This window comes from Camelina sativa, chromosome 18 (genome assembly GCF_030686135.1).
Source record: "Camelina sativa cultivar CO46 ecotype springtype chromosome 18, ASM3068613v1".
Lineage (NCBI taxonomy): Eukaryota > Viridiplantae > Streptophyta > Magnoliopsida > Brassicales > Brassicaceae > Camelina > Camelina sativa.
Genome location: NC_141897.1, coordinates 2,601,898 through 2,627,069, shown reverse-complemented (window position 1 = coordinate 2,627,069; position 25,172 = coordinate 2,601,898). Strand labels below are relative to the sequence as shown.

Sequence of the window (25,172 nt, the reverse complement as noted above, 5' to 3'; positions counted from 1 at the left end):
TACTTCCAATGACAAAGACAGATTCCCATTTCCAGATACAACAATAGCTGCTGCATCATCCATCATAAAGACTTAGCAACACACATTTTACCATTTTCTCAATGATAATTAAAAAAAATATGACGAAGAAGCTAAACGAGTATAAGGAACCAACCTAGATGTATCCTCAGTCCTCTGGATGTATTAATGCAAAGGAACCAACCTGAAGAATAAGTATGATGATGATGATGTAACATGTAAATAACTACTTTGGGACGAGCATTTTGAGAATTTTGAAAATATTTTGAGAATTATAATTTCTATATATACTAGTATTTTTGCAGTAGTTTTTGCTCAAAAATACTTTTTTAGAAAGTTTTTGCATTTAATGTCATTTAATGTTTATGTTCATATTCAAACAAGTTTAGTTAATTCTCTCTACTATCTTTATAACCAAACAGAATTAAAATATTTTAAATATCCGTATATAATATTCTATAATTGATATAGATATATAGAAGATTTATTCCATAAAAAAATTATTCTCCTATCATCTTTTTTTTTTTTTTAAATTTTAAATATAGTGAATCATCATATGATACATAAACTTAATAAAATGTGTATTATTCCTCTATATATTGTGATTTGAATTTTTTAAAACAAACATATATTACTCAATTAATATAAAAAGTGTGTGTTTAACATACATATATAGTAAATTATAGAATTTTAAGAAGTTTATAATTTATAACCGATATATCTAAACTTAATAAAAAGTTTAAAATTATGAATATTTAAACATATTGAATTTTCAAAATAACACAAACGAGTTATATTACATGACGGGTTATATGACATTACATGATTGGATTGATAATATTAAAAAATAAAATATCATTAATATGATACTTTAATACGGGTTAAATCCTTATTTTACTATTTTAACAACACCAATATAAAATATGTCGAATCAAACTGATTTAATTAAGATTGTATTAAACAAAAATTGTTGTGTGGTATACCACGAATTATATACTAAATCACTAAAATTAACAAAAGAGGAGTACATTAGCAAAATTAGTATTAAAATAATATATTAATAAAAGAAAATAAATAAAAAACTTGCCCGTGGTGTATCGCGGGTCATAATCTAGTTAACTATACAAATTAAACATTCAAATGGAGAATACATATATTTTGTCTAAATTTCTTAGCCAAAATTTATTAATAACATTATTATATAGGTAATTATTTAAAAGAGAATGGTTATGGGACATAAAATTTGTAACGGGATGAGATGCAATAGAACGTGGTAAGATCAAACTTTGATACAAATATTGTACAAATACTTAATTTATGTATTTTAAATTGAAAAATTCTAACTATAATAGGTCAAACAACACTAGAGTCATATCTCACTATTTTTTTAAGATATATACATATATATATAGTTTATATTATTATTAATTTATGATACTGATGGGACCATATTCTTACATAGGATTTCAAAAAAACTTATTATCTTATTATTTTACCAAATTTTATCATTTTTACACCGGCCCAACTTGGAACCGGAAAAATTTAAATTTATAGAGAGTATTAATTTGAAAATATTAATTTGTAGAGGTTTTTCCATGTCGTATTTGATTAATACAATCCTCTCTTATTCTCATAGTATGGATTTTAAGGTATTTTGGGTAGAAAAAAAGAGTTAAACAAATACCAGCTTTTTATCTCCAACTTTGATGAACTTTAATGAAAAAATTATAAGCAAATAAATTTTCTCAAAACTACGACATTTTTAATATACAAACAGTCATAGTTCACTATATTAATTTTGTTTTTGAGAGAAAAATACAAAAAAATTGATCTCACTTACATTCTAATAGTTATTTGTTTGGAGAACATCTATCATTTAAATTTTATTTTGGATAACTTTATTTCTAAACCAAAGATCCAAAAAACACTAAATAATTTCAAACAAAATCGAATCAGAAGACGGATTGAAAACATTTAATCATAAGATTAATTTAATTTCTTATAAATATACTCTTAGTATCATCGGGAATATATTAATGTTTATGCACATAATTTCATATCAGAACATGTAAATTAGATTACGATTAAAAGGCCAATCTTTTTATGGTATTGCGATATAGTGGATAAATGACAGAAATGGGTAATTCGTATAATGAAACCATTGTACTTAAACGATTTCCAAAAAAAAGTTGAGTATGTGACATGTAAAGAAACGATTTCCAAAAAAAAGTTGAGTATGTGAGATGTAAAGAAGTACTTTGAGACTGGTACTTTGAAATTATTTTGAGAGTTTTTGAGAATTATAAATTTTACTAACTATAGAAATTAAACATTCAAATGGAAAATACATGTATTTTGTCTAAATTTCTTAGCTAAAATTTAATAATAACATTATTTTGTGGGTAATTTTTTAAAAGAGAATGGTTATAGGACATAAATTTTCTAGAGATATAGATCGGAACAGGAAATAATGGGATGGGACTGGACGAGATTTAACACCCGTAACAAAATTACTTTAACATTTTCAACAATCACGGGCTGTGCTTGATTAATATGAATGGATTGTAAAAAATTGTATATTTTTCAACTGATGAGGATTATGATGATGTTTATTTTGTTATGGGTTGTGGTATTCTACATATACACCAATATATTTATAATACCGTAAAGAGTGGCCAACTACATTTTATGGAAAATAATAATATTATACAATTAAAAATTTACGACCTTAAATATTTTATTATTTAACTGAATATATTATTTACCAATGTTTTTTAAAGTAATTTAATTTACTAATTAAGTACATATACTTTAAGGAAAATAATTAAATTTTGAGAAAAAATCCAGTTTATTTATGATATTAAGACAAGAAATAGTATATGTAAACTGAAAAGGGTAATTCAAATAATAAAAAACAATAAAATGAACTTTTTTTGAAAGGGACATAAATTTTAGATAAAAGTATGAAATAAAAAATATAGGTAGATAAATTCAAGTGTCAAGCTTTCACTAATTTGGATAATGATTGACTATGCGACATGTAATTAACCACTTTGGAATGAGCAATTTGAAAATATTGGTATCTTTTAAAACAATTATATAGTTTCTGAAATTTTTTTTTTGGATAATTTCAGCTAACTAAATAAAAAAAGTAATCAACGGAGAACACTGGTATCCCGTCTAAATTTGTTATCCAATCTCTTTTAGTAAACATTTTCTAACGAGTAGTTATTTAAAAGGGAACGCACATAAGACAAAAAAAAATTATGATGGATATGGGACCAGTTATCAAATGAGACGAGACGAGATGAGACAGGATGTGCTAACACGTGAGAGAATGGGACGGGATGGGACGGGAAGTGTTTCCCATTCCAAAGTAAACATGACTAGGTTTATTTTTTTTTTTAATTTAAATGAAATTACCGCATTTGTGTTATAGCATCCAAATTAATATAATTTTACAAATTTAAAATTTATATGAAATATGTTGTCCCGTGCTGTAGCACGGGTTACTATCTAGCTATATACTTATTTAAGCAATGTTGTTTAAGTATTTTTTTCCTTTTTGGTGAATTATGGGGTCAATGTTGTTAAAGTTTAACTAGGAAACAGCCCGCACTATGTGCGTGATAAATCGATTTAAAGAAAATGATTATCTTAGAACCAATATCTGTTTGTATCAAACATAATATGTAACTTAAGTTTTTTATTTATTTATTCAAAACTGCGTTTTTCGTGTAAAAAATATGTTTCACCCGTGAAATTTTTGAATGTGTAAAAGGTTTTCTGGTAGAGAAAATATTGATAAAATGTTACTATTTATTGCAACATGTCTTTTGTGTGGTTTAAAAATAAAATTCATATCTTCTTATGTTTTATTTTGTAATCATAACAATTTTGCATGTTTCTTATGTAACCATAACAACATGTACTAAATTACTTGGTAGTTTAATTATTCAATTTTATTATATGTTAGTAACAATCAGATTCTAAACAAAATTTTCTGAAGATAATCTAATTTATTGATTTAATAATTTTGATTCTATTTAAATCTTTTGAGTTAGTCGATTTTTTAATATTTTCTATAAATGACGGATTATTACCAAAAAGCCATTATGAAAAAATCAATGAAATTCCAAAATCAACGTATTCGTGTAAGAATACAATTCACCTGTGAACTATGTGAACATGGTAAAGAAAATATTTATAAAATGTTACAATTTTTGGCAATATATTTTTTTGTGTGTTTTAAAAATCAAATTTATATTTATGGTTTGTCGAGTAACTATAACAATTTTGCATAATCTAATAATCACTTATTTTAAATATATTATGATTTTTTTTGATACTAAGTTTATTTATAATGATAAGGGTTATTGTCTCATTCATTTTTAATAGCACATAAATGAATATACAATTAAAACGTATATTCCTATTCGGTTATCAATATTTCTATTTTTAATAAATAATAACACTAAATGTTGAGATTAATTAGTTTACATACTTAGATATATATAAATAATCACACATCATGATATCCCCTAATTTGTTGTCATTTTTATTTATTTATGAATATATATAAAAATATATTTATTGGGAATTAAGTTTCTTTTAATGAGTTAGAGATATTTCAGGGGTAATATACTTCCTTTTATAATCCATTTTAATAACTATTGAAAGCTTGTTATATAAATTATTATGGTAACATTTGTTTTTATATGATTATGTTAATAAGTTATATATTCTTTATTTTTATTAACTTTATATTAATTGATATGTTTTTATAGCCTTTTTAGAATATTTTACTTATATTGATTTTAAGAAATCAATATTTATATTAATTTTAAGAAGTCAATATAATTTTGACTTGTATATTTGTAAGTAAATTTTAGTGAAATTTTGTTTTACTATTAAATTTGTGTGAAAAACGATGACATATCTAATTATTATTCAGTTAATTGTTTTTAAAATAAATACAATGGCATAGAGCTGTAATTAATTAGAAAATTTAAGGGTATTTTGCTAAAAAGTGTTTGAGCTCTCTGGCGGCGACACATCAGTTTTTTCTCAAATGTGCTTCTCTATTAATATATAGGGGATTCTACTATCATGTGACATATTACAAAAAATACCATTACATTTTAATTAATTTAATAACTAACAAAATAAAAATTAATATTGGTTTATAAAATAATAAAACAATATTTTCGAAATCATTTAATAAAATTATTTAACAAATCCATTTCTTGTTTCAGAAATCTTAGGAAAAAATAGCAAACCATTTAGAATCATTATCAAACTTAATTTTATTTAGAAAACTAAGATTAAATATTTACATTGCTAAATCGTTTAATAATGACATATATATTTTTAAACTAGGATACAACATTGCTTATATTTTTAAAATATTAATATTATATCTAATTTATTAAATATTTTTCGCATTGTACATCGACGCAGTGACATCTTATAAAAATCTAAGAAATCACAAATATTGTATTTTATTTAATATAGTATATACAACTAAAAAAATCAAAAAGTTAAAACAAGATTTTTAAATACGACCGTTTAATACGGGTTTTGTTATATTTTAAGAATTTTACCAAAATTATATAATTTCAACGGTTTTGAATATTGCATCATGTACCAAAGACGGATCGAAACCAGACTATGAAACTAAATTAATTAAATATAAAATGTACAGAATAAATCACATCAAATTTCTATTATTATTTTATAATTAACAAATTACAGTAAAGTTTACGCTAACATTTTTCCGTGCTGTACAACAAGGGTAACTATCTAGTATTTTTAGTAAAAAAAAAAAATAGTGTGGATGTTAAAAATGGTTACTCGTATTCGGTTTGGTTCAATACTTAAACATGATTTAAGTTTGGTTTGAATAAGGATTTGGTTTATTTTGGTTATCATTTGTGTAATTAGTTGAATTCATTGTTATAAAAATCAAATCATTTAGCAAGCCAAAGCTACTAGGACGTTTTGAGTTTAGTAAAATTACTTAACCAAAATGTTGAGATCAGCTCTTAATATTTATCATTTTTTCTAAAAAAAATTCTATTACAACATTAAAGATATATGATCTAAGTTTTAACGAACAAACCAAATGCTAACATGACAATAAAAAATGTTGGTATGACATCTCTATTTTATTTAATATTTTACTTATGTTTTGATTATATTTTACATATGTTTTGCTTTTTTTTTGTTAACTTACTTATATATATATATATTAAACTATATGTATAATGTTAAGTAAATACAAAATCTTATTGATGAAATTAGTTGAAAAATATTTAATTAGATGTAATAAATTTTCAGTTTAATGATTGTAGAAAACCGTTTGAAAAAATATTCTGAAACCGCCTCTCCCAACATTGTTGCTATGGCGGATATCATTTGTAGCATCCTGAGAACCTGCAATGGGAAACGCTATGTTCTCTAGTTCCACGAGCTTTCTCTGCTGCTCAAAAGACTGCGGAGTGTATGTCAACATGTTATTGTGTACTTACCAGCTTGCTTCACTCTGAGAAGAAAATAGATGGCGACGAATCCTTCTCCGATAATCAGCAAACCCACAGCCAAAACGTCAATAAGAAGTACTAAAATTACTACTTTTTTGTAACATTTGTCCCGCTTTATCGGCTAAAACAACGTGTTATTAAAATAGTTCCGCCAAAATGCTCTTCTTTTTTTTCAAACAGAAATCTTTTTTTTTTCTTTTCAAACATAAATCTTGTTGTACGTCTCATAAAACTTATTAATATGAGAGAAAATATAAAAAAGGTGAACAAAATAAAGATATTTGAAATAACATTCAACAATGAGTACATACCATAGAATCAGACTCCACATTCTTAACATACGTCCAACAAGCATAATAGTTACACATAATACTCAGTCTAGCCATTCATAATATTACTTAAACAATATTTAAACATCAATGAAAGCTGAGTAATATTATGAATCTCATCAGCGCAAAAAAACCAATCTCAGGCTCGTCCAATCACACAAACGACACGAAACCAATCTTAGGCTCATCTAATCACCAGACACAAAAACCAATCTCAGGTTTGCCCATCACCATGCATGAACCAATCCCAAGCTCATAAACTCACAAGGTACGCAATCTCAGGTTCGCCCATCATGAGATACGAAACAAATCTCATGTTTGCGCCCTCCAACACATAATCTTAATCATACCATCATATATCAATCATCATGTTATACATCTTTATGATGAACATGTTTAACTCACAACACACGATACCAAAACGAATAGCTCTACGTACGGCATTCTCAAATTTCACATGAAATTTACACTATTAATTTGCAAAGAAACTGCGTTCACTAGGATTCGGGAAAAATGTTTTTTCATACTCCCACTTTGATCATATGTTCAATTCATACATAATCTATCATACCGTGCCAAATTATACTTTCATTATACAAAACTTTAAATTTACTACATTAACTTATAATTTTGTGCTAAACCAAACATGAGACATAACAGTGTTAAATCACCGTTAAAACTTGATTATGTGGCTGACATGTGTTGTTTTAGGCCAAAAATGACATTTTTTATATATGCTACTATTAGACGACATAGTCTTGGCTAACGCATCTTGAGTTCTCTACTTCAACCTCTCAACGAGGAAACACGATTTGAGACTTACAAAATTGTTAAATGTTAATTAAATGGCATAAAATTGAACATTAGGGATTGAGAATGAAAACAGCAAACAGGTTTATAATTCATCTCCCGACGATTATTTTCTTCCCAGCGAACTTCAGCTGGTCGATCTAAGCTCGTCGGCGGAATTTGGATCAAATTCGTCGAGTGACGAATTTGAAACGAATCCGACATCAACATGTCAACATTTCCGTCGACGCTTCGATCCTGGTACACTGTCCGTGGACACGAGGGAGGCAAAATCTTGAGATGCAGACATGATAGGAGGAGATGTTGCGACCGTCGCGACGGAGGTTATGTCGGTTTGAATAACTTATGTGACCTTTGCGGAGGAGGAGATGGGTAAACGAAGAGATAGATAAAAGAATAATCTGAGAAGTGATTGAATAAGAAATTTTTTGAGATCGGGATTTTAAATTGTTGAACTTGAGATCGAGAAAAAATCAATTTTAGAGATTTAAAATTTTGCTTGATTTGTTGTAAAATTAATCAAATGACATGTGAGGAATTAATGAATCAGACGTGGATGTGGTGGTGAAGAAATTGATGTGAGAGTGAAGGGATGATCTTGATGAAACGTTTAAAGAACATACAAATTTAATTAGTAATCACCTATAATAGATTATGAAGACATTGAGATAACAAATCTGTTGTATCGTTGCTAATAGCCTGGATTTCACTAAACCCAAATAGTTGTGTTCTTCGGTGAGAGGTTGAAGAAGAAGAATCAAACAGTGCAACGTGGCAACCATGTCATCACAATTTAACGGTGATTTAACACTGTTATGTCTCAGGTATGGTTTCGCACAAAATTATAAGTTAATGTAGTAAATTTGAAGTTTTGTATAATAAAAGTATGATTTTGCACAGTATCATAGATCATGTATGAATTGAACATATGATCATAGTGTGGGTATGAAAAAACATTTTTTCCACTAGGATTCATATCTTAGAAGTTAGAACTAATCTATACTAGTATTTTTGCAGCAGTTTTTGCTCACAAATACTTTTTTGGAAAGTTTTTGCATTTAATGTCATTTAATGCTTATATTCATACCCAAACAAGTTTAGTTAATTATCTCCACTATCTTTATAACCAAACAAAATTAAAATATTTTAAATATCCATATATATAATATTCTATAATTAATATATATATATTTAGAAGATTTATTTCATATTAAAAAATATATTCTCCTATCATCTTTTTTTGATTTTAAAATTTAAATGTAGTAAATCATCATATAATACATCAAGTTAATAAAATGTGTATTTTTTCCTGTATATATTGTGATTTGATTTTTTTTTAAACAAACATATATTACTCAATTAATATAATAAGTGTGTGTTCAACATACATATATAGTAAATTTACTGTATATAGTAAATTATAGAATTTTAAGAAGTTTATAATTTATAACTGGTATATCTAAACTTAATAAAAAGTTTAAAATTATGAATATTTAAACATATTAAATTTTCAAAATAACACAAACGAGTTATATTACATGACAGGTTATATGACATTACATGATTGAATTGATAATATTAAAAAATAAAATATCATTAATATGATACTTTAATACGGGTTAAATCTTTATTTTACTATTTTAATAACACCAATATAAAATATGTTGAATAAAACTGATTTAATTAAGATTGTATTAAATAAAAATTGTTGTACGGTATACCATGAATTATATACTAAATCACTAAAATTAACAAAAGCGTATATTTATAAAATTAGTATTAAAATAGTAGATTAATAAAAAAAAATCAAAAAAATTTGTCCCCCGGTACAATCTAGTATTAAAGTATTTGTAAAACTAAAACCTTTGTCAACTACGAGACCAAATGTTTAACAACACTTTAAATTAAATTTTATTCCAATTGGTTTGGTTTGATGACCTGAGTCGATTTCGCGACCGGTTTCAGTTAACATGGTTCGATTTTCGTTTAATTCAACTCGGTTTGGTTTAACATAACCAAAGAGAATAGGCCAAGGCCCAATAAAACGGTCACTTGGATCAAATAACCCAACCCGAAAGTGTAACCGGGTTATTTACTCGGGTCGGGTTTATTCTTTCTTCTTCCAAAGGTGTTTGTTTGTTTTATCAAATCCACATTTCCCCCAATTCGAGTTCTCTCTCAAGTCATCTTCTTATTCTTCTTCGCTTCAGCCATGGGAACCCTATCTCTCTCATCTTCTCTCAAACCTTCACTCGTTTCATCAAGACTCAATTCATCTTCATCTGCGTCTTCTTCTTCCTTCCCGAAACCAAACAGTCTCCACCTCAAACCCACCAAACTCATTTCACCACCTCTCAGAACAACTTCTCCGTCGCCGTTAAGATTCGCTAATGCTTCTTCAATCGAGATGTCTCAGACACAGGAATCAGCTATTCGCGGAGCTGAATCTGACGTCATGGGTCTTCTCCTCAGGGAACGAATCGTCTTCCTCGGTAGCGGTATCGACGATTTCGTAGCTGATGCTATCATGAGTCAGTTGCTGCTTTTAGATGCTAAAGATCCTAAGAAAGATATCAAACTATTTATCAATTCTCCTGGTGGTTCCCTCAGGTTATAATCTTGTTTTCGTTTTCTTTGTTTTTCTCAGTTTGGGGTTTCTGCGTTAATGGTGAAAGTTTCAGTCTTTTTGCAGCTTAGGTTTTGGATTTTTAGGGTTTTAGTTAGCATTGCAAAGTAATTCAATTTTGTTAAAAGTTTTAAGTATAATATGCAATTGAAGTGTCTCCTTTAGCTAATTAGATACATTTGCTATAAGAAAATTAATTGTCAGTTCAGTTGGAGTGTATTCTCAGCTAGTTTAGCTAAGAACATTGTGATGCATTTGCTGCGGAAGTTAATTTTTCAGCTTAAGTTTTAGTTCAAGTGAAGTGAGTCCTCACTAGTTTGCTTTGAGAATCCGTTGTGTGGTACGAAATTGTTCACTGAAGTCTCTACTCAGCTAGTTTGCTTATGTTACTTATGGATGGTTTGAATATTATATATCTGCTATTTGACATTTTTACAGTGGATTTGAGAGTGATATCAGTAGTCTTGTTGACTTGTTTGTAATAATGTCCACTGAAGTCTCTCCTCAGCTTGTTTGCTTATGTTACTTATGGATGGTTGACTATTACATATCTGACATTTAACATTTTCACAGTGGATTTGAGAGTGATCTGAGTAATCTTGTTTGTAATAATGTTTGCTTGGGTTTAGTTTCTGGCTCAGATGATCTAACTTGATGTTCTTTTTGTTTGTTTGGTTAGTGCAACCATGGCTATATACGATGTGGTTCAGCTTGTGAGAGCTGATGTTTCGACGATTGCTCTTGGAATCGCTGCATCAACAGCTTCGATTATTCTTGGTGCTGGCACTAAAGGCAAGCGTTTTGCTATGCCCAACACGAGGATAATGATTCACCAACCTCTTGGAGGTGCGAGCGGTCAAGCTATAGATGTTGAGATCCAAGCTAAGGAAGTTATGCATAACAAGAACAATGTCACCAGCATTATCGCGGGATGTACCAGCCGATCGTTTGAGCAGGTTCTGAAAGATATTGATAGAGACCGGTACATGTCTCCAATTGAAGCTGTTGAGTATGGTTTAATAGATGGAGTCATCGATGGAGACAGCATCATTCCTCTCGAACCTGTTCCTGATAGAGTGAAACCGAGAGTAAACTATGAGGAGATTAGCAAGGATCCGATGAAATTCTTGACTCCTGAGATACCTGATGACGAGATTTACTAAAGCCAAGCTTATCTTGAATCAGGTAACTGATCATATTGACTACATTACTATTAATGTTTAGCCATGGATTCTTCATCTTTTGCTATGTAGTGGGGAAATAACAAGAAGTGATCATAGGCTGGTCAGGATGTCATTAAAGGAATTAAAAAAAGAAAGCTCAAAGAGGGACACTCCATATCTTAGGAAGAAAATTGAATAATGTTTGAATCTTCATTGTCAAATGAATAGACATCTAAAATCAGTTAGACTATTTTGATTTTTGATTAGAGATTAATCTGAAATTTCTTTCTCATTTATTATTTCCAGGGATCTTCCAATGTGACTCAGACTGGTGGTTTCGAGGACATAGCTCGGTTACTTCTGCGGTTACTGGTGACTGGCTTTGCGAAACCGAAGCTGGACTTACTTACCTTTTGTAATCTCTCATATTTTACTTGTTCAGAGAAATAATTGTTCTTTAAATCACTCTGTTTTGAGCAAAAAGACATAAAAAGAAGCTGTAGTAGATTTCATTTACGACAATCACTTTTCAAGTGTTCTATGGATTCAAGAAGTAGCGGTCAGAATTTCTTTACTCTTTAGTATATTCATATTGAACGTTGTAGGGAGAGATACAAGAAGTCTTAACTTTTATCAATGATTAGATTTGGGCCCTAATCTGGGCCTTCGACGTAGTCTTTTGACTCTTTTCCGTCATTTTTTGAAGTGTTTATCAGAATCATGAATCAAGCAATCGATACAAGATTGGAGTTCTTGTTGAGTGGAGTGGACTCGTGGAGTGGGCATTTAAACCGAACCGAACCGAACTTGGAGCTCAATATGAAACTTCTTTTTAATAATAAGGTTTAGTGGAGTGGAGCTTAACAGTCAAATCGTGGGCCACTAAGTATTCCACGTCAGCAATAGCTTCTACGGTAAGCTTATTACTAATTTAATTCCCGTAAAACTTGAAGAGATTTTTCGTCATTACTTTACTTAATTACTCATTAATTTGGCATTATTTCACCCTTTTTGTCCCCCGACTCTAATTTCATCATAAATTATCCTCAAAAATTATAAACTCTCCTAAATCATAATAACTTTGTACATTGACATTCGAAATCTGCATATAATTGAGAAATTGTATTTTAATTTTGGGGGCTTTTATTTTAGTTTTGGGTGTTCTAGTTTTCCCTCTCAAAAAGCTCCCACCTTTAGGGTTCTCTCAATCAATCATTTAGAAAGCCCTAACTCAATCGTCTTAATTAGGTTTTCAATTCCAATCCCATTCAAAAATCTCCTCTTTCACCTTCTCAATTTCTTGCATCAAACCCATTTTTCTCAAAATATCGAGGTTAATTGGGGGGGGTTTCGTGGGCAAAAAACACGATGGCGGTGAACCTGACGGCGGAAGCGATAGCGAGGATGTTGAATGGAGAAGTGACAAGTGAGACTGATATGACGCCAGTGGTGCAAGTTATAGAGTTGAAGATGATTCAGACCAAGCGTAATCAGAATCATGAATCAAGCAATCGATACAAGATTACTTTTTCCGATGGGATCCTCTCGCAACAAGGCATGCTTAATACTTCATTGAACGGTCTCGTTATGCAAGGCAGTATTCAATTTGGTTCTATTGTGAAACTCACTCGTTTCGTCTGTAATCAAGTCCAGACTCGAAGGTACTGTTTAATATTTGCAATCTCTTCTCAGATTCATCATTGTTCAAAAAAATATAAAAAAGCAATCTTTTTTTTTTTTTTTAATGTTGTGTTGATGACAGGATCGTTGTTGTTGCGGATTTGGAAATTCTTGTTGAGAAATGCGATATTATTGGAACTCGTGTGCCTAATGAACCTGGCCAAAGCTCAGTGTTTGATCAACAACGTGGTGGATTGGGATCTGTAAACACACAACAAAGCAATGGTGGTGGTTTTGAGCAGCAACAAGCTAGAAGGACTGATTTGAATGGTGGGAGATATGGTGCTAATTCACCTCAACCTCAAGTTGTTCATAACAATCCTGAAGCTATGAGATATGGTGTATCTGCTAATTTACCTCAGCCTCAAGTTGTTCATAATAGTTCTGACGCTGGGAGATATGGTTTACCGGCTAATTCACCTCAGCGTCAAGTTGGTCATAACAGTTCTGACGCTGGGAGATATGGTGCTAATTTAGCTCAGCCTCAAGTTGGTCATAACAGTTGTGACGTTGGGAGATATGGTTTACCGGCTAGTTTACCTCAGCCTCAAGTTGGTCAAAGATATGGTACTGGTTCTGGTTATCCGGAAACATCACCTTCCACCAGGCCATATGGGAGCTCAAATGCAGGTTATGGAGGCTCTAGGTTAGAGCAACCTCGGGCACCTCCTGCAACAACCGCTTATTCCCGTCCAGTTCAATCGAGTTACCAGCCACAGCCACCACCGATGTATGTTAACAGGGGCCCTGTGGCTAGGAACGAAGCTCCCCCGAGGATAACTCCGATTTCTGCTCTTAATCCTTACCAGGGTCGGTGGACCATCAAGGTCAGGGTCACGTGTAAGGGAGCACTGAGGCGTTTTAGTAATCCGCGTGGGGAAGGGAAATTGTTCAATTTTGATCTCCTTGACTCTGGTGGTGGGGAAATACGGGTGACTTGTTTCAACGATGTGGTTGATCAGTTCTTTGACCAGATTGTAGTTGGTAATGTGTATCTGATTTCAAGGGGGAGTTTGAAACCTGCTCAGAAGAACTTCAATCATCTTCAAAATGATTATGAAATACATTTAGACTCTGCGTCAACGATACAGCAATGCTATGAAGATGATCCTACCATTCCACGCCATCAGTTCCATTTTCGTAACGTTGGTGAAATTGAAAACATGGAGAGCAACAGCATAACTGATCTTATTGCTATCGTTTCGTCTATCAATCCGGCAGTATCCATTATGCGGAAAAACCAAACTGAGGTACTTAAAAGGGCACTTCAGTTAAAGGATATGTCGGGCAGAAGTGTCGAGTTTACCATGTGGGGTGATTTCTGCAATGCGGAAGGACAGAAGTTACAAATGCTTTGTGATTCTGGGGCATCCCCGGTTCTTGCTGTGAAGGCAGGCAGGATCAGTGAATTCAACGGGAAGCAAGTGAGCACCATTGGATCAAGTCAGTTGTTCATAGAGCCAGATTTCCCTGAAGCCAGAGAATTAAGAGAATGGTATGAGAGAGAAGGAAGAAACGCTCATTTTACCTCCATATCAAGAGAGTTTACTGGTGCTGGCAGACAAGAACTTCGCAAGGTAATTACTCAGATCAAGGACGACAAGCTAGGGACCTCAGAGAAGGCAGACTGGATCACAGTCTGTGCCACCATTTCATTCATGAAGGTTGAAAATTTCTGCTACACGGCTTGTCCTATCATGAATGGAGATCGCCCATGCAGCAAAAAAGTCACAAATAATGGAGATGGGACATGGCGTTGTGAGAAGTGTGACAAATCTGTGGAAGAATGTGACTACAGGTATATATTGCAGATCCAGTTACAGGACCATACTGGTCTAACCTGGGCCACAGCATTCCAGGAAGCTGGTGAGGAGATAATGGGAATATCTGCGAAAGATTTGTATTATGTGAAGTATGAACATCAGGAGGAGGAGAAATTCGAAGACATCATCCGCAGTGTTACTTTCTCCAAGTACATTTTCAAGCTGAAGATTAAAGAAGAAACTTATAGCGACGAGCAACGGGTTAAAGCAACTGTTGTGAAAGCTGAAAAGATTAACTATTCTTCAGATACCAGGTTCATGCTAGAGGCAATGGATAAACTCAGGACAGGAGATGCAAATTCTCTCCTTGTAAAGACAGAGAGTTCCAACTACAGGTCTGATGCAGTGAACTCCGGTATTGGAACCTCGGGAACTAGAGAGACCGCATCAGTGGACGCACGCAGAGAATTTGGATTACCTGCAGCAAACCAAGTGGGTCAATATGGAAATCAGTATGCAGGGCCTATCAACGGTATTACTAGCTGTAACGCTTGTGGTAGCAATGGTCATGTTTCTGCAAACTGCCCAAGCCTTATGAGCGAGCCACAAGGACAATACACACAAGGAAGATACACAGGAGGTGGCACGCCAAGGCAACATGTTGGCGGCTACTGAAAACCTCTAGTGACTATTTCACATCATGGTCATCATCATCTGGATACAAAGGTACTAAGGTCAGAGGCTGTTTTGACCGTTTAAGTTTACTCATCTAAATTGGATGTTTGAGTTCCGCTTTTGTTGGTCTTAGTCTATTTGTTTTTTCTCTGTTTGCCAATTGTACTCTGAAGATGTTGGTGCTAATGGGTCTTTTGTGTTTTTGTTTTCTTTGTATAAAATCTCTTTAATATTTTAGATATGGTAACGTTTCTGTCATCAATATCAGATTCAAATAAAGTCGATAAGTTTTTATAAGAGAGGCTACAGAGGGAATTATTAACCTTTTTATTTAGACCCATATAAAGGGATAAAACGACACAAATGTTTTGGTTTACACAATTCACTGAATTACAAAAACCTTCCCCCACACAAATATCCAATCCTTGCATAGTAGTCTATAGTTTTTAAAATCAATAAGACCAATCTCTCAATAACAGAGTCCAGTTGATTTAGCAGATTCTCCAACATTTACATTGTAATAAACTCCTTTCACTCCCTCTCCTGTACCACAATGTCCCCCAGAAAAGCCTGAGTCGCTAGGGCTCTGGTTGTATCCAGGAACCGTAGAAACAGAAGCCGTTTCAGCAACTGTTTTCACAGCTGCCGCTTTGAGACGGTATCGTTCAGCTCTTGACCCAATCACCTGTCCTAAAATCGAAGCTCCAATGGTCAAAGCCATGGCTGCTTTTGGCATCAGCACAGATTTCCTGAGCATTGCTATAAAAGGCACAGCAGCATGGACCGCCAAAAACCATGAAGGCGAAAACTTCTTTGTGTGTTCTCTCCATACACCAAGAGGGACATTTGCAGCCATTCCCATGAGAGCAATTGCAAGCATCTTTTCAGGTAAAGGCTGAGGGCGAAGACTTTTAACCAAAGCAGTCTTTGAAAGTGCAGCTCTTGCAGCTACTATAGGAGCTGGACATCTATATTTCATACCAGCTGGTGGCTTTAATGCTTTAGCTACAAGAGGCATGACTTTGCTTGCAGCTCTAAAAGATTTTGCGATAGGACAATTCCCAGTTTTTAACCAATCGTCTCCAACTGCCTCATGTTTCGACGAGTCCCCAGACTAACAAAAAGCAAGCAAGCAAAAAAAAATATCAGAAACAGTAAATCCTTGTAAATTCTAAAGTCTGTTTACAAATCTATGAAAATCTACCTGTTGGTTATTGGAAGGTTTAGGTTTCTTCTGTTGTTTCTTCCATTTCTCAGAGAAAGGACCAAAGCCAAAAGGCCCTCCAGGACCAAAAGCTGATAGGCTTATAGTAGCTACCTTTCCCGCAAGTGGGTTGAATTGCAGAGGAGCATGACGAGCCTCTTGTTTGTCATCATCCCCGAAACTTGAATGCCCAGAAAGCGGCACAAGACCATCTTTTCCATGGAAGAGCTTGAACGCTGAATCAAAACAAGGACCATCTTCAAAAATCGGACCTTTACTACCTCCTTGCACCTGCTGTCAAAAGGAAACATAAAAACTTCATCACCAATGAACTAAAATAGCATTATAAAATTCATCTTTTTTTTCATTATTACGAAAGGTAAGAAATTTTTCAATTTACCGGAAATGGAAAACTCAAGGAGGAGAAGGACAAATTGGTAGGCTTGTTGATGTTTCTGAGGAAAGGGCATTTCTGGATCATGCTTTCAGCAACAAAGGGACATTGTGATGATGGTTCTTGATCCATTGAAATATCCTTTTTAGCTTTAAGCAAATAAGCCTGAGAGAAATTGAAATTGTCAACAAAAAAAAAAAAATGATCAATCGAACAAAAGTCTCTAAAATTGATTCAAGAACAAACAAATCCAACAAAACTCGAAATCAGCACTCAAATCAAACCTAAAACTAGCTCCGAGTTCAAATTTTCGGGTAACTTCAGATTTGGGGAAAATAAGAAAATCTCAGAAACCAAAAATTACCCTACGAATCCACCATGAACCCTAAATTCGAATGGAAAATAACAATTCTGCAAATCTCTCGATCTATTTTGTTACAGATTGAAAAAAAAAAAAAAAAAAAAAACTGAATCATGTGAAGCAAAGCATATAGAGAAGAGATTTGTTTCGAATAGATGAAAAAAATTACGAACGATTCGAAAAGAAACAAAAAAAAATAAAAAGATCGAAGAGAGAATCAATCACCTGAGAAGTTTCGCCGGAAAATGAATTTGCAGAGTAAGCTTTAGATTTTTTAGGATGAAAACGTGTGGTGAGCACAGACGTGTGTTTTTACGAGTTTGTACCGAGAGTTACCGGTTGGATCGGTAAACCGTGAAACTGTTCCTTTGAAATAACCGGTGATTGCCGGTTTAGTTGACTTTGTAGTCTGTAGTGGGATGTAGCACGTGGTTGTATACGGTGGTGGAGAAACCAAACCACGAAGACTATTTTGGTGTTGGAGATCGATCTCTTGCCGTTTATCGTTGCGATATATGATCTAACGGTCGAGATTTAATAGGGTAGCTTGAGTGGTTGGTTGTTGATTTGACGTAGACTTGTGGTATACTGTATCTAAAATTTGTTTCAACTGTTATTAAAAAAGAGAAGTAGACAATTTATGTGTTTATATATACTAGTGTTTTTGTAATCCAATTCCATCTATGATTGGGACCAAACAAACAATAGTAATTTAATTATATCGATTTGTTGACAAAAACTCAAAATTATATGAATTTTTGTTATAGATTGAGAAAAGAGAAGAAACTTTTATATATGATTAGAAAGAGATGGTTTTGTTGGATGACAAAGTAAACTTAGTTTACAAGTAATTCTAGAAGTTTATAATAGGCATCCATCTATTATTAATATGAATGTCAATTATAATAAGATAACTCAGAATATGTCGGAGATGGTGCCTCGTTAAAAACTTTACCAGTAAAACCCAATAGAAAAAACCATAGTTAAGGAAAAAGAGTGCAGCAGGCAACTACTTCCTTATGAGTACACATGTTGAGATTTTTGAGACGACGTAATTCCAGATGATAAACCAACTTTTTAAAAGTAGCAGTAGGTAGCGCCTTAGTGAATAAGTCAGCCGAATTTTCACTCGAACGAATCTGTAGAACACATAAATCACCATTTTTCTGCAGGTCGTGTGCGTAGAAGAACTTTGGTAGAATATGCTTCGTTCTATCATCTTTGATGTATCCTTGTGGGATGCATGCAACATTGTCTTCGTACATAATTGTTGGAGCATCTTTCCCTACACATATATCAAACAAAATTTTGTTTTCCAAAGATTTTTCATAGTTCTGGGATTTTAAACCGAACCGATATTTTTGGTGTTCGGTTCGGTTTCGGTTATGGCGGCTGAACCGATCGGTACATTTTTTTTTCAAAAAAACCGAAATATTTCGGTTATTTCGATTCGGTTTTCGGTTAACCGATTTTTTTTTTAACTTTTTTTTTTTAAATTTTTTTTATTTTTTTAGGAAAAAACTAATAAAACCGAAATTTACCCTAAAATAACCGAATTTACCCTAAAATAACCGAAATAACCGAAACCGAAAAAAACTGAAATATTTGAAATAAAACCGAAAAACCCGAAATTATCTCTAAATAACCGAAAAATCCGATTTTTTCATGTTTTTAATCAAACTTCGGTTAATTTCGGTTTTAAAATTTTAAAACCGAATTAACCGAGAAACCGAAATAATCGAACCGAAATATATCGGTTTAATTCGGTAAGATTTTCAAAACTCAAAAAAACCGAAAAACCGAAATAACCGAACCGAATTCACCGAAATAACCGAAATTCCAGGCCTAATTTTTCATCTCAAATTCTCTCTTCAAAAATTCTACAGTAAAATAAATCTCTCGAAGAGTTCCCATGATATTTAAATCATACACATATATTACGATTATAATAAATCATTTCTTAAATCTCTTTATAAATATTCACGGACTACCAGGGGCATTTGTGTATCCTACTTTTAGCAAGTACTCACTTAGACGATCACTTGTATATGAATATTTAAGTGTGGATTTAGGGTATTTGTTTTTATATTTCCCTAGTAAAATAGGTGATCTTTAAAGAAAGGAGGATACATAGATGCCCAAGTTTTGTAATTCGAATCCAGGTAGAAGTAAAGAAGAACTTATGAATCTATGTTAATTTCATCTTTGGCATATTAAGATGCTTGCTCGTTTGTCTCTAAAGAAAACTTCCTCCATAACTCTTGATTACTTCTGGATCTTGTATTAATACAATCAAGTAGCGACAGCAAAATTGTTTGTTCTTCCTCTCATGGTATTTGCCATAATCCAAACAGATGTCTCCCCTGCATTAATTACCTAGTTCATGTCAGTAAGAAAGACTGCGTCTACATACAGTATGCTACTTTTTAAGACTATTTTGATTTGATTCTGTGGATTCAACTTCCGAGTATACACTGTTTGATCTCATACTTATAATATCATACATGTGGTTTATTCTGCATACCAAAATAATTTAGAAACAATCAATTGCAGGCATTTCGCTTTCCCAAAAGATCGAAACTTATGTGACAGACGACTCCAAGATTCTAATACAATGATCTAGGAGGTTTTATAGTAGTTCGTGAAGTGAAACCATCACTCAGCAAAAGGGATAAAATTTTTACAAGTTATACTCTACTAAGGATTAGACATCTTAAACCAAATACTATAAACAACTAGTTCCATGTCATCTTTCCCCTAGCCAAACATGCCTTTTTGCATTATTCTGTTCAAATAACCGCATTCCATACCAAAATTTAACCAATAACTAGCAAAACTAAAAGATAGCCAGGAACTAGGACACGGCTTTCATGAAACTGTAGGGTTTGACATGACATATAAGAAACATGGAAAAATTGCCTGAAGAGTCTTTAACCAACCATCGATCATATAAACCAGTGGATCAAAAAGTAAACCACCCCAACTTCAACAACATGAGCAAGAGAACCCAATGACGGTTCACAAGAGTTTCTATGATTACTCGGCTGTTCTGAAAAGAGATCTAAATTCTTTCCCCTTAGCCAAACCCATTAGACTCTGCTTTTTGTATTATTCTTTTCAAAGCATTACATTCCATCCTTTAATTTTGACCAGAAACTAACAGATCTAAAGGCAAGCCAGAGATTCATAGAAAAATAGCACACACAGCTTTCATGAAAACCAATGGGGTCTTTTTAGCAACCGTAAATCATATAACCAGTGGATCAAAAAACAAGCGACCCCAACATCTAGAACATGAGCCAAGACCTTCATTTCTATGATTCCTCACGTTACAAGCTTCCTCTCACTGTTTCCAAAAGAGTTCTGCTCAATTCTAGATCAATAAATATTTACCTATAACATTATGCGACCTAAATCATAAGTAACCTATGAAATATCAGCTAAAGAATATGTTATTATCAGCCTTTCGTCAACTCGATCTCTCCAGATTAAAACTTTAACAACTTCCAAGGTAACTCACATTAATGGAGATATCACTAAGCCTAGGAAGATTTTACAATACAGCGACAATGTAGCAATTACAATTAGGTTCATATGGCTTCATGTTGTCTCATAGTAAAGAGTAAAAGCTTATTCAATCAATTACCTCACTGGCTTCCTTCTCCTCTAGCTAGTTGGCTGGAGTTTTGGAGCTCCTAAACCCTTTTTTAAGCTCAGTAACTCTCTTCATACAAGCTGGCTTCGTCTTCCCAGGTACAGCAGCTGCAATCTTCTCCCATCTCATAGCTGCCTCTTTAGGAAAAGCTTTCAGAGCATTGAGCAGTGCAATGTCTTCTCCATTACTCCAAGTTTCCTTATTAGCTTCATCATCATCACCACCAGCTCCAGAATCCTCAGCGTTTTCGTCAACCAATCTAGGATCCGAAGCTTTCCTATTCTTTAGAAACTGAGCATAATCATCACTCTCATATATCTTCTTCTCTCCGATCTCTTTGGCTTTCTTGATCACATTCTCTGTCTTGTATCTTCCTCCGAACGCTGAAGCCACCACTTCCCATCTCCCAGGCTTACCAGCTGGATGCTTAATCAACTGCTTCTTCAAAAGCTCGATTTCTTCTTCACTCCAATCTTTGGTTTCATTCACAGATCCACTCTCCTTAGACTTCGGAGTCGCCACTTTTCTCGAAGCTTCCGTCACCGTAGAAGCATTCTCCGGCGGATTGTCTTGCTTCGTCGTACCTTTAGATCGCTTATTCACCGACTTCCTCCTGGATTCGCGTTCGTTATCCGTCGATGACTCGTCGTGGATCTGCTCTGGCTCCAAGATCTGGCCATAACCGACTCGAATCTTACCGCCGGTGATCGAGCTAGGAGCGAAAGGACCGACGAGGAAGGAGAGGGAAAGCCATAGGAGAAGCGATTTGGCAGGCTCGGATTCGAAGTAGAAGAAGGAGAGAGACAGTATGATGAGAGAAACAGCGACGGAGATTGATAAAAAGATCTTGTTAGGGATTTTAGGTTCTTCTTCTTCCTCCGCCGTGTGAGAAGAAGAAGAAGGACGAGACTGGAAGACGAATCTAGGCCTGTCTTCGTCGAAGAAATCCATTGTTGATGCCTCCCGTACTGTTTAGAAGTGAAGCTGAAAATAAATTGAAATTTATAAAACGTTAGGAACAAAAAAAATAAAAAAAATAAAAAACTCGGAAAATGAGTTTTATTTGGGCTTTTGGGGTACTGTTACTAAAGCCTATATTAAGATTAGAAGATTGGGTATTGCTGGAGAACCTTAATTAATTAAATTTTTTTTAGTGAAGCAGAAGAGAGAACCTTAATTAATTAAATTTTAGTGGAAAGCGTGTCAATTACTACTAATAAAAGGGATAATTTGAACCTTGTTAGAGTGTCCACCTCAGCAAAATAAAAAGCTCTTAGGAGAAGCACATCATCCAAAGTAGAATATAAGTTTTTTCCTAAAAAAGTTTGTCAACCAAATGAATCGACAAGTTTAAATTTCAACCGTAAACCCATCGACTCCTACAAAGTCATTATCTCTTCGGTTTCAACCCTAAACCCATCGACTCCCACAACCACAAGGCCATGATCTCTTACGTTTCAAGTAGTCTCCATCACTTGGCTATATAAATTCACTTATGGATTCAGTTTTATCACCTATGGTTTCAAGCTCCTCTCATCTTATTTGTACACAAATCCACGATAAATTCAGTTTTAAGTATGGTTTTCAATTCCAAAATCCACAATGCCTTCTTCACTGGAAAATTCACGCTGCTCTAGGTAAAATGTCACTCTTCTTCCCCGCTTTTCATTGTAGATGGATTTTCAACACTTGCTTCTGATCAATTTATTGATATCATGTAGTTCTGCTCATGTAGAGATAATGAATTTTCAAAATTGGCTTCTGATCCACATATCAAATTCATGTGGTTTCCCACATCCACCGGTATCCCTCCATCTTTAGTCTCGATCTCTGATAATCAGACACAGGATAAAACGTATGCCTATTACACGTTTGAATTCAGTTTGTCACGGTTCTAGGCTTAATTATCATATATAAGCACAGTCCTGATGGTAACTAAAAAATAAGCTTCCAAAGCTTACTTTACTATCTTTGGTCTTCTCTCGATAGACTAAAATCGTTTTGATGTTGCAGGCATTGCATTGTGCATTTAGCTTTTTGAAACATATATGAGTTCCTAACTGTTCGCCTTTGTGAAATGTTGTGAATTATGAACTCCGCACGGAGAACCACCAGATCAAAAGGAGCATGTGTGTCAGCTTTTCACATTTTAATAGACAGAGGTATCATCTACGCACTCCTCTGTTCTGTTGCATATGGTAATTACAATTTGGTTCATGTTAATGTCTTCAGTAGTGTTTAAAAATACTTGAATGCCTTTTATGTGTGTTTAATGATGGTTCAATATCTTATTTTTACTAAAAACAAAGAGAATGACCTTTCTCTGTATATTTGGTAGATAATCCGAACACACTGTTCTGGAGGGATACTTTTAGATGATCAACATCCCTCCCAGAGCTTGTCTTTAGTTTTATGTTATAATCATCCTGTATATGTGTTAAAAAAACTATATCACTTCTAAAACTGCAGGCCCTTGAAGCATTTGTTGCCTAAATTCTAGGCAGCTCAATCATGCAGAGTCACAATTTTTCGTATTCCAAAACTCCTTGCTTGATTTAATATCAAACTTAAATTGTGTTTTTTTTTTTGATAGCTCAGAAGGGATCAGTATTGCTTCGTCCATTTAAATGAATCTTATCTTCAATAATGGTGGCCGCTGATGTATAGATTTCGAAGCAACGGAGTCTACTGTACTCAGTCATGTCAAGGTACATTCTACTTTAGCTATGTACTCGATTTCTTTAATTGAGATTGAATACTTTACATGCTTACTATTTCACTCTATTTTCTGTATAGTGTTTCTTTAATTACTTACGAAGGAAAAATAAAGTAGGAAAGTTCGAAACAAACAAGTTTATAGGCTTACAGCTCTACTTTTTTGGGTATATGTGCTATTTAGATTTCTACTATTGGGAAAGTGGACCGGATGATATGTAATTAACAGTATTTTTGTTCTTCAATAGAGGTACAAAAATATTTGATAGAAATTTGAGAATTTCCTTTGCAACTGCATGGAAGAGGCTCGATGAATAAAGGTTCCTAACTACCTTACTGTACTTTTAAAATTTATAAACGTCTTCACCTTATATAAACCTGATCGTTTTAAGACAAATGAAATTGTAATAAACAACTAACTGTTACGATTTGGAGGGTCTGGAAAAAGACTCCAGCATGATGGAGAATGAGAGGAACAAACTAATATGTAAGGATTGAGAGGATGACATATAAAAAATAAGAGAGTCAATAAGAAGTCGATTGTTGTGTTGTGCAATTAAATTAGTAGATCATAACTTAAACTTACATCTTACAAATTATATCCAAATATAGAATATACAGAACAATAAGAAGTAAGATGAGACCATTGACATATCATTTGTGGTGAGGAAGTGTGAGTTGCTCCGGAAATTCACTTTTTAAAAAAACACAGTCTTTTCCTTAATTAGATCTCACAATCTTCTCTATCTTTTGCTTCTTCAAATTACAAATACCTGTAGCAGCAATATGACATTTGAAACCATACATTATACATAATTATCCTGTTTTTTATTTCCTTTCTTAAATTGGGTTAGGTTGTACCGGATGCCTTGGGTTATTTTCTTTGTTTAGTTTGCAGTTGCATAGTTGTTATTGTCGTAAGCTACCCGTTGGCAAAGACGTTCATTACTTCCTAACCTGCTTATCTTTTGGTTTTAAAATTGGTATGGAAAAGTGGGGTGTGAGAATAGAATCTCATGCCTATGTCACAGTTAGAAAAAATATACCCTCAATACAAGTAATTAGTTAGCATGGTAGAACAATGATTCAGCTTAATTGTCTTTCGCAGAAATCTAAGAACCGGAAAGCTGGAATCAGTATTAACACACTTAATTGTTCACAACATATGACTTTAATACTTTTTGCATAATAAACAACAGAAACAAGTCATACACTGTATATCAAGCCTAGATCTTAT

At 33.1% G+C, this 25,172-nt stretch overlaps 4 protein-coding genes and 1 long non-coding RNA gene across 27 annotated transcripts; 3 read left to right on the top strand and 2 right to left on the bottom strand.

Annotated features, from left to right (window-relative positions):
• The first annotated feature begins 9,783 nt into the window (after positions 1 to 9,783).
• Positions 9,784 to 12,062, top strand: LOC104760374 (ATP-dependent Clp protease proteolytic subunit 4, chloroplastic). The gene is made up of 3 exons (XM_010483292.3): positions 9,784 to 10,309; positions 11,005 to 11,510; positions 11,795 to 12,062. The coding sequence occupies exons 1-2, from the start codon at positions 9,912 to 9,914 to the stop codon at positions 11,486 to 11,488; spliced, it is 882 nt and encodes a 293-aa protein (XP_010481594.1). The 5' UTR covers positions 9,784 to 9,911; the 3' UTR covers positions 11,489 to 11,510; positions 11,795 to 12,062.
• Positions 12,063 to 12,223: 161 nt separating this feature from the next.
• Positions 12,224 to 15,903, top strand: LOC104760373 (replication protein A 70 kDa DNA-binding subunit C-like). The gene is made up of 2 exons (XM_087499547.1): positions 12,224 to 13,149; positions 13,251 to 15,903. Exons 1-2 carry the CDS (start codon positions 12,857 to 12,859, stop codon positions 15,604 to 15,606), a joined length of 2,649 nt encoding a protein of 882 aa, XP_087355673.1. The 5' UTR covers positions 12,224 to 12,856; the 3' UTR covers positions 15,607 to 15,903.
• Positions 15,904 to 15,914: 11 nt separating this feature from the next.
• LOC104760372 (uncharacterized) lies at positions 15,915 to 18,183 on the bottom strand. Of its 2 annotated transcripts, none has more exons than XM_010483287.3 (4): positions 17,791 to 18,183; positions 17,211 to 17,369; positions 16,811 to 17,104; positions 15,915 to 16,720 (listed from the first exon to the last, which is right to left on the bottom strand). In XM_010483287.3, the coding sequence occupies exons 2-4, from the start codon at positions 17,334 to 17,336 to the stop codon at positions 16,076 to 16,078; spliced, it is 1,065 nt and encodes a 354-aa protein (XP_010481589.1). In that variant the 5' UTR covers positions 17,337 to 17,369; positions 17,791 to 18,183; the 3' UTR covers positions 15,915 to 16,075. The 2 variants fall into 2 exon arrangements, with proteins under 2 accessions (XP_010481589.1, XP_010481590.1); XM_010483288.2 differs by having other exon boundaries at positions 16,811 to 17,101; positions 17,791 to 17,927.
• A 1,449-nt stretch (positions 18,184 to 19,632) lies between these two features.
• Positions 19,633 to 22,288, bottom strand: LOC104760371 (transcription factor MAMYB). 3 transcript variants are annotated; one of them, XM_010483284.3, is made up of 2 exons: positions 21,212 to 22,288; positions 19,633 to 19,928 (listed from the first exon to the last, which is right to left on the bottom strand). In XM_010483284.3, exon 1 carries the CDS (start codon positions 22,169 to 22,171, stop codon positions 21,236 to 21,238), a length of 936 nt encoding a protein of 311 aa, XP_010481586.1. In that variant the 5' UTR covers positions 22,172 to 22,288; the 3' UTR covers positions 19,633 to 19,928; positions 21,212 to 21,235. The 3 variants fall into 3 exon arrangements, with proteins under 3 accessions (XP_010481586.1, XP_010481587.1, XP_010481588.1); XM_010483285.3 differs by having other exon boundaries at positions 19,633 to 19,941; positions 21,212 to 22,242; XM_010483286.3 differs by lacking the exon at positions 19,633 to 19,928 and adding an exon at positions 20,642 to 20,911 and having other exon boundaries at positions 21,212 to 22,242.
• Positions 22,289 to 22,518: 230 nt separating this feature from the next.
• LOC104760369 (uncharacterized) lies at positions 22,519 to 24,332 on the top strand. 20 transcript variants are annotated; one of them, XR_015589043.1, is made up of 5 exons: positions 22,519 to 22,857; positions 22,956 to 23,151; positions 23,234 to 23,382; positions 23,819 to 23,928; positions 24,017 to 24,332. It is a non-coding gene; the product is annotated as an uncharacterized LOC104760369 (long non-coding RNA). The 20 variants fall into 20 exon arrangements; XR_015589044.1 differs by having other exon boundaries at positions 22,551 to 22,857; positions 22,956 to 23,023; positions 23,336 to 23,382; positions 23,814 to 23,928; XR_015589050.1 differs by having other exon boundaries at positions 22,555 to 22,857; positions 22,956 to 23,023; positions 23,336 to 23,382; positions 23,814 to 23,928; positions 24,120 to 24,332.
• The last annotated feature ends 840 nt before the right edge of the window (positions 24,333 to 25,172 follow it).

Excerpts from the sequence above, each read along its gene's own strand:
- LOC104760374 (XM_010483292.3), top strand. The coding sequence starts at position 9,912 with ATGGGAACCCTATCTCTCTCATCTTCTCTCAAACCTTCACTCGTTTCA. Across the intron at positions 10,310-11,004 it reads TCTCCTGGTGGTTCCCTCAG|TGCAACCATGGCTATATACG; the intron begins GTTATAATCTTG and ends TTGTTTGGTTAG.
- LOC104760373 (XM_087499547.1), top strand. The coding sequence starts at position 12,857 with ATGGCGGTGAACCTGACGGCGGAAGCGATAGCGAGGATGTTGAATGGA. Across the intron at positions 13,150-13,250 it reads AATCAAGTCCAGACTCGAAG|GATCGTTGTTGTTGCGGATT; the intron begins GTACTGTTTAAT and ends TGTTGATGACAG.
- LOC104760372 (XM_010483287.3), bottom strand. The coding sequence starts at position 17,336 with ATGGATCAAGAACCATCATCACAATGTCCCTTTGTTGCTGAAAGCATG. Across the intron at positions 17,105-17,210 it reads CCTTGAGTTTTCCATTTCCG|CAGGTGCAAGGAGGTAGTAA; the intron begins GTAAATTGAAAA and ends TCCTTTTGACAG. Across the intron at positions 16,721-16,810 it reads AACCTTCCAATAACCAACAG|TCTGGGGACTCGTCGAAACA; the intron begins GTAGATTTTCAT and ends GCTTTTTGTTAG.
- LOC104760371 (XM_010483284.3), bottom strand. The coding sequence starts at position 22,171 with ATGGATTTCTTCGACGAAGACAGGCCTAGATTCGTCTTCCAGTCTCGT.